Source organism: Prunus mume, linkage group LG8 (assembly GCF_029339155.1).
Source record: "Prunus mume cultivar Tortuosa linkage group LG8, ASM2933915v1, whole genome shotgun sequence".
Classification (NCBI taxonomy): Eukaryota; Viridiplantae; Streptophyta; class Magnoliopsida; order Rosales; family Rosaceae; genus Prunus; species Prunus mume.
The window spans coordinates 6,840,505-6,847,948 of record NC_142705.1 but is presented as its reverse complement, the minus strand read 5'-3'; the positions used below and the strand labels follow the sequence as shown (position 1 = coordinate 6,847,948).

At 35.4% G+C, this 7,444-nt stretch overlaps 2 protein-coding genes across 3 annotated transcripts; both read right to left on the bottom strand.

The window, feature by feature from the left end:
- Positions 1 to 1,643: 1,643 nt before the first annotated feature.
- On the bottom strand, positions 1,644 to 3,504 carry LOC103340204 (Chalcone-flavanone isomerase family protein). 2 transcript variants are annotated; one of them, XM_008243596.2, is made up of 3 exons: positions 3,278 to 3,504; positions 2,592 to 3,049; positions 1,644 to 2,416 (listed from the first exon to the last, which is right to left on the bottom strand). In XM_008243596.2, the coding sequence occupies exons 1-3, from the start codon at positions 3,363 to 3,365 to the stop codon at positions 1,844 to 1,846; spliced, it is 1,119 nt and encodes a 372-aa protein (XP_008241818.2). In that variant the 5' UTR covers positions 3,366 to 3,504; the 3' UTR covers positions 1,644 to 1,843. The 2 variants fall into 2 exon arrangements, with proteins under 2 accessions (XP_008241818.2, XP_008241819.2); XM_008243597.3 differs by having other exon boundaries at positions 1,644 to 2,395.
- Positions 3,505 to 5,886: 2,382 nt separating this feature from the next.
- Positions 5,887 to 6,998, bottom strand: LOC103340205 (gibberellin-regulated protein 11-like). Its single transcript, XM_016796207.2, has 3 exons — positions 6,632 to 6,998; positions 6,464 to 6,509; positions 5,887 to 6,243 (listed from the first exon to the last, which is right to left on the bottom strand). Exons 1-3 carry the CDS (start codon positions 6,728 to 6,730, stop codon positions 6,062 to 6,064), a joined length of 327 nt encoding a protein of 108 aa, XP_016651693.2. The 5' UTR covers positions 6,731 to 6,998; the 3' UTR covers positions 5,887 to 6,061.
- Between the last annotated feature and the right edge of the window lie 446 nt (positions 6,999 to 7,444).

Genomic DNA, 7,444 nt, shown 5'->3' with positions numbered 1-7,444 from the left:
CTCATACTATGTAAATTTGAAAAACCATAAGCTTATTTTTTCACCCACTATTATTCTGAAAATACCCATCCTCCAAGAGAGGCTTGGGCTTTTGACTTCCCATCTCTGCATTGCCGACTTCAACCACGTCAAGTCCAACTCCATCTCTGTCATCCCCACCTGTTCTTGCGTCTCTGTCAGTAATCTCTCTCTCTCTCTCTCTCTCTCTCTCTCTGGGTTTGTGTCAAAATTTAATTTCTATGCCATTAACATTGATTTTTTATTTTATTTTTTTTGTCTGGTGAGTTTTATAATCTGATTCATTTCTGGGTCTATGACCAAGACTTTTTTCTCCAGAACTAGAAATGGTTTGTTTCTTCCTTTTTTGTGTATGCATGTTGTAATTTGCTTCATTGGCCGATGATACTGTTTTCATATGTTGTTCATTATGATGATAAATTCATAGGCAAATAAAAATGTTTTAGGGTCTTGACAAAAAAAGAGGTTTATGGGGAAATTTGTTGAAAACGTCCTCTCTGGTTATATGTGATTATGTGAGAATGAAACCAGTTGGGAGAGCTGGGAGGAGTTGGGGTAAATATGAGGTTTCTTTCATAAATCTTTAGCATCTCCAACCGATATGTCAAATTGCCATATAAATATGAAAAGACAAAAATTAAATGTCAAAGTTGCTCCAACTAAGAGCATCTCCAACCGATGTGTTAAACATGTCACATAGACATTTAACCGCTAAAAATAACATCTCACATCACTCCAACCGATATGTCAAAGCTGATGTGGAATGAAGGCTGGAGGTTGAGATGTTATTTTTGACATCCCAAAAGCAAGATGTCAAATGAATATTTTATTATTTTTTTCTTTTCTTTTCTTAGTAATTAAAAATGAATCAACAAAGTAATAATTTAATTTGACATATCGGGTGGAGTGTAAAGTTGTGTAAGATGTCAAATTGCTACATCAGCCATCAAATTTAAATTTGATGTTTGGTATTTGACATCTCCCTTGGAGATGCTCTAAGTAGTCAAATCCTACAGAGATTTGAAGGCTAGAAGATATATGGCAAAAATAACATATCAAAAAACTTGATGTCAAATATTATTTGAATATTTTTTTGGTTATGGATCTCATTATCATTTAATCTCATTTAAAACTTTATGCATCATATGAGCCCCATTTGTTTTTAAAAAATATGATAAAATAATATGATATTTGGCATTTTGGGTGGACTTAAATTTTTTCCAAAGTGTCAAATTGCCACATAATCTCATATTCAAATTTAACATTTTGCATTTGACATCTCCCTTGGAGATGCTCTGCTCCTCAAATTTCATCGGTTGGGAGGTCTAATCCGACAAATTTTACTGGGATAAATCTGTGTCGAGGAAACTTCTTTAGCGAATAATATTTAAATATTTTACTCATTTCATAAATTTCTTAATAAATAGTAATTAATTATTTTAAATTAAGGCATTTAATTAATAAAAAAGAAATTTTTGAATATGATATTTTAAGAGTATAGCCACACGACATTTCTATATTTTTTGATATTTTGTTGATCTAATTCTACCCTTTTTTTTTTAAGGAATCTAATTCTGCATTTTGGTAAAATATATAAATAGAAAAAAGTACCAACTGGTCAAAACTAGCAAAGAATGTTTCATTCATTAAAAATCAGTGAGAACACTGAGAATTACATACCATTTGTGGTCATGAATATCATTTCTGTTGTGGATCCCGAATAAAAAACAAAACTAAGGAATTACAGAAAATGACCAAAGCAAATCCCTAAACATGGTTATCAAGAAAGACAACCAAAACACACCAGCACTTCAAAACCAGAATCTTAATTTTCCTCCTCAAGAAAGCGCATGTGCTTGCCTTTTGGTGTTGGCAAGCCCTTCAAGCGAAGGGCACTGGGTGAAACATCAGCACCTGAATCAGGACTCTGTGCTGAAAAGTCTTCTTCAACGATTTCAATGTCATCCTCACTGTCATAAACAAATCTTGTATGCTTTCCAGCAAACTTGGGGATCATTTTCTTCTCATCAACACAAATGTTGTTTATACCATCACAAAGCTCATCAAGATCATAGCCTCTATCCTGTTCATGTTCTTCAATTTCATAACCTTCATTCAGATTCAGATAATAATCTTCTTCTTCTTCTTCTTCTGCTTGAGCAACTTCTTCTTCATCTTCATCATGGGTGCTAGCATTGACCTGAATTGACCAAATGGAAGCACTATCATCATCTGGTGATGACTTCTCTTTGATTTCAGTAATCACAGAGGAGCACTCTGATGAAACAGAGGAGACTTCAGATTTCTCAGAGAAATCCAGCAGCAGAGACCGGCTGATGATACTCTTTTGTGATTCAAGGCTTTCTTGATTCTTTCCCTGAAAGATGTCACATACCACCTATCACATTTTCATAAATAAAAAGAAATCAGTAATTTGCACTTTTCATTTTGGAGGTAAATGATTAAAGACCCAATAGAAATATTGTCACCAAAATTCCAAATAAAAATAGGAGAAGAACCCACATATAATCTAGTATGAAAAATCTTCAAACACAAAAGGGTTAGAACCCAACCTGAGAAATCAATTGTTCTTGGATAAGTGGAGAAGGCTTCTCGAAACCCACACCACCATTGTTGCTTCCACTTGCATCAACAGAGAGATCAGAGACCTGTGGTGTGTTTGCCGGAGTTGGGGCAAGTAGTCCCATTGACGAGTTACCAGTAATTCCTTGGAGAAGACGAAGAGGGCGGCTTTCCAATGTGATCTTTGAGAGCTCGGCCTCTTCCTCCACTTGTTGCAAGAGGGTCTTGACTTGACCCCTCAGCAAGGCCTCTCCGGACCCAGGTGTGTTCTTGGCTCTAAAGCTTCTCTGTTTGACTATGGCCGATGATGGGGTCTCCAAGCTTCCCATTGCAAGCCCCACAATCGGAGAATCATTGGTTATGTCAATCAGGGCTGATCTGTCTTGCTGTTGCTTCCCATTTCTTGGTCTTGATTTCGATTCAACCTTTTCAGAATCTTCATTCTTCCCTGAAAAAAAGAAACCATGTATCAGTCAGTATAGCGAAACCAAATCTATGGTAAACCCACTAAAACCCAAGTATCAATAAACCCATTTTCCGATCAAAAACTCTATATGATTGTTCATATTGAAAAAAGGGGGAAAATGAAAACGAAAACCATTAAACCAAGAAACTGATCAGGACCCATTTTTTATTTTCAAAAGTAAAGAAAAGAAAAGAAAGTGAGAGAACTCACTTGAAAGGGGAATGTTGTTGGTGTTGCTGTTTTGAGCAACCAAAGCCTGAGACCTTGTGACTCTTCTGATTGAAGATGGGGTCTCCATTGGATTTGAATCAAGAAAGTCGCTGAAAAACGAAATGGGTCGTCGGAAAACTGAAAGGCGAAGCAAACAGAGACTGGAGATTAGAGAAAGCAAACAGTGGACGCCGAAAATCAAATTCTTGGAAAGCAAGAGAAAAGTCGATATCTTTAGGGCAGAGCTTCGGAGGTTTATAAAGAGGGTTTGGTGAACGGGGTTCTTAAACGGGAATGTGACCGTTGGCGCGTGCGGTTCGTCATATTTTGACACGTTTGCTAAAACTAGCCGTTGGAGTTTAATTTGAATAGCTGTGGCCTCATCTTTTATTTTCAAGCAATTTAATGGGCCTTGAGATAGGCCTCATCATGATTTGTGTAATTAATTTCCAAGTCTGCCCACCAATTTCCTTCATTATAATTTATTTTTTTTGGTTATTTCTCGTTGGTTGGGATGAGATAGAAAACATAAAGAAATTATATAAAAATTTTGTTATTCAATTGAGATTTCTTACCAAAAAGAAATAATAACCAAATGCAGTTTTTTTTCTTGCACCCTCTGAAGAGGAAATGAGCTATTATTCAAAATGATAAGATTAATATATATAATTTTTGTAGACGTGAATTATGTTAGATGGCCAACACATTGTACTCACTTTCTTGCACCCTAATTCAATTATCCTTCCCATAGAGTAGTTTAGTCCACTTTGTCATAAAGTAGATACATATTTTTTTCCTTATGAGATTATACAAGTATAACTTGAAAATGTCAGTTTATACATATGAGAAATGCTACTTTTACCATATTTTTATACTACATTCTCATACCACTTTATGTGGCATATGAAGTGGACATCCACATCAATTAAAAAGTGTCAATAAATTATAAAAGAATAGAAAATGTTAAATTAATTTTAATTGATATGGATGTCCGCATCATCTGCTGCATAGGGTGGACAATCCCCTTCTATTAAGAGAGTTATTTGAGGAACACCATTTAGGGTACCTTACGATTTTTTTTCCAACGATCCAAGCCCTCTATTTTTTAAGTCATTCATAGATCATCCTTGCAAAAAATTAGAGAAATCGGAAACCTTTTCGACATCCAATTATATCCTAAAAATTAATGAACATGGTACTTCAAGAAAATACTAAAATTTCAACAACACAATTGAGTGGTCAAACTATATCGGATTCAAATAATTTTTTTGTAGAGATGATATTTGAATGATTATCTAAAACATAGACGATCCGGATGTCCGCACATGAGTATCCTGCATATGCTATTGTAAACAGGCAAGAAAGCAAGGAGGAATAATCAAAATACATAGTGTCCACACGATAATAACATTCGGATGTCCGCATAATAAGGACGGGCCAGACTTTGAAGTTGTGGTGGGTTGGGCCTGGAGGGTGGAGGTAGGCTGGGAGTAGTCTGTAAGAAATAAAAAAAGAGGAGGAAAATATATTGTCTAAAGAAAGGAAAAGAGAAAGGGGAGGTGGGAAAAGAAATGAGAAAGGTTTGGTTGCCAGAAGTGTACACAGCTAAGCGCTTATTCTTTATTTGATTGGAGGAATAAGCACAGCTCATATTTGTGTGAACAGTCAGATGCGTACACAAAACCATAAAATTTAATTATTTCTTGTGATCCACTCAAGGTTTCCTACTGAATCGTCCTCAGTTCTCTCAATGAGAAATTATAGAATATTACGGTAATACAGTCACGTAGTATATTTTGTACACATTATAATATAGTGGACGATATGATTTATTTTCTTTCATTCTAGAGAATAGTATCTATAAATATCCACTTATATTATAACACGTGACTATACTACTGTAGTGTTCTATAATCTCTACATTTCGATAAACGAAAATAGTATAATAAAATAAGAAGATTTTCATAGTCCGTACATTGCAACTTGCTAGATTGAATTTTGAACCCTGTCGGGATTAATTAAGTCGCTGTTAGACAATCTCACTGCTACATGCATGATTAATAATACCTACAAGTGGCTTAAGAAAAAAAAACAAAACAGAAAGAAAGAAGAAGAAAAACACCCAACGACATATATTTTACACTTTCCTACTTTGTTGTTACCGAAGCTCCTTGCACATGAATTCGGATAATATTTCATTTTATTTCTAGGAAACTATAACTGATATTTGAAATATTTTGTAGATTCTTTTGTATGTAGACTGGAAAAAGTGATATGGACCCATCGTCATGGACATGTTATGTCATGTAATGTCTACTAACATGGACCGATCGTCGTTTATTCAATTTTGCGTGTCAATTTTTATGTGCCAATGCAACTAATGTTGATGTGTGCACTTCAGGAGCGGTCCTACACTTAGGACAAGGTAGGCATCAGCCATATGTATGCATAACTAAAATTTCCTTTATTTTCAGTGTTCTTGCAAACAACTTGCAAGTGAAGTTGCTTTGTCAAGGTGTTATATGAGAGGGGATGAACATTCAATAAAAAAAGAAAGAAAAACTACATCATCCAGCAAATAAAATACTCATCAAACAACAAACAAACTCTAAAATAATAATAATGCTTTTTATTATAAGAATGAAAAAGCTTTTACAATTCAATTCAATTCATTTCTCAATAAAGAGATAATTAAGAAGTATGTTAACTTTATTCTGGTGGAAAACAACCCATATTTATAGATATATATGGGATTTTTTGAAGTGAAATGATGAATTGAATTAATTAAGGGCATTTTCGGGTTTGATTGCGGGTGGTGAGGCTAGCATAGCAAGGACAAGCCTCATAGTTGCCAGCAGTGCCTGGAGGAACACAGCCACACTTGTCACAGCAACTCCCACAAGCCCTTTTGCACAGACGAGGCCTTGATGATAATTTGCACCTTCCTTCACATGCCACTCCGCAATCTGCACGATTATTTTCATCATATGCATAATTACATATATTAATTTCGTATAAATTAATATAAATATTTTCTTTTATACACGTTATTATCATGCAGACATCATGTATTTCCAACTACTCTCCATGATTTTCTCAATGTTAATGGCGTCCGCAAACGTCTGCATGGGAGAAGAATTGATATACAAATTTTCTGTTATGCATATCAAATCGTAATATACATACCTAGGGTGGGCGGGGGGAGGGGGCTCGGTGCTCCATTGTTGTTCATCTGAAAATAGTATAAAGCACAAAATTATGAACTTCTTTTAATTTGCTTAAGTAATTTACTAAAGAAAGGAAAAAACTTGAACCAAAAAGAAAAAGAAAAAGAAAAGGAGACATAGATATTACCGTGTGGGACTGATGAGCTGCTTCAGTGAGATATTGGAGAACCAGAAAAGAGAAAACAAGGGAAGCCATCATCATGGTGAATCTTGATGGCAAGGCCATATTAATTATATTATATAGAAAATAGCTATAGCTATTGCAGCTAGTAGAGAGAGTAGATAATTGGGATGTTGTGAAATGAGAGAGAGATTGGAGTGAGTATTTATAGAGAGATTGATCAGAAAAGAGGGGGCGGGGTGGTGCACGGAGTGGCAGTAGGGCGCGCCTGCCTCCCTAATAACATATTGCCACTGGATAGACCATTATATTATTTTATTTTATTTTAGTTAATTTTCAGTCCAAAGGGGTCTCAGCCAAAGTCAAACTGCCAGACTGCCCCCAACTCATCATATTCAAGTTTAGAATGTATTAGGAACGAGAGAGAGAGAGAGAGAGAGAGAGAGAGAGAGATGTGTATGAATTATGATTGGCAATATTAGAGAGGAGTGGCTAATATTATTGGAACACCGACAACTCATAACTTGGGAAGTTGACTAGAAAGAAAGAAGCTGAGAAGAAATGTTGTATTCTAAATGCATCGACAGACGAGTGGATAGTGATGACTAGGTGGCTGCCCCCTTATTGCTAGCTGTTCTACAATTCAACTTTGTTTCCCAATCCCCGGTGCCAAAAGCAAATGAAACAATACTACCGTACTATAGTAATACTTTGTATATATAAGCTAGCTGCTCACACAGCACTTGAAGTCGTTGCTGCTTATATAATTTAAACCCGTAAACTCGTAAGTTTGTAACTCAAGTGATTAACAACATTTAC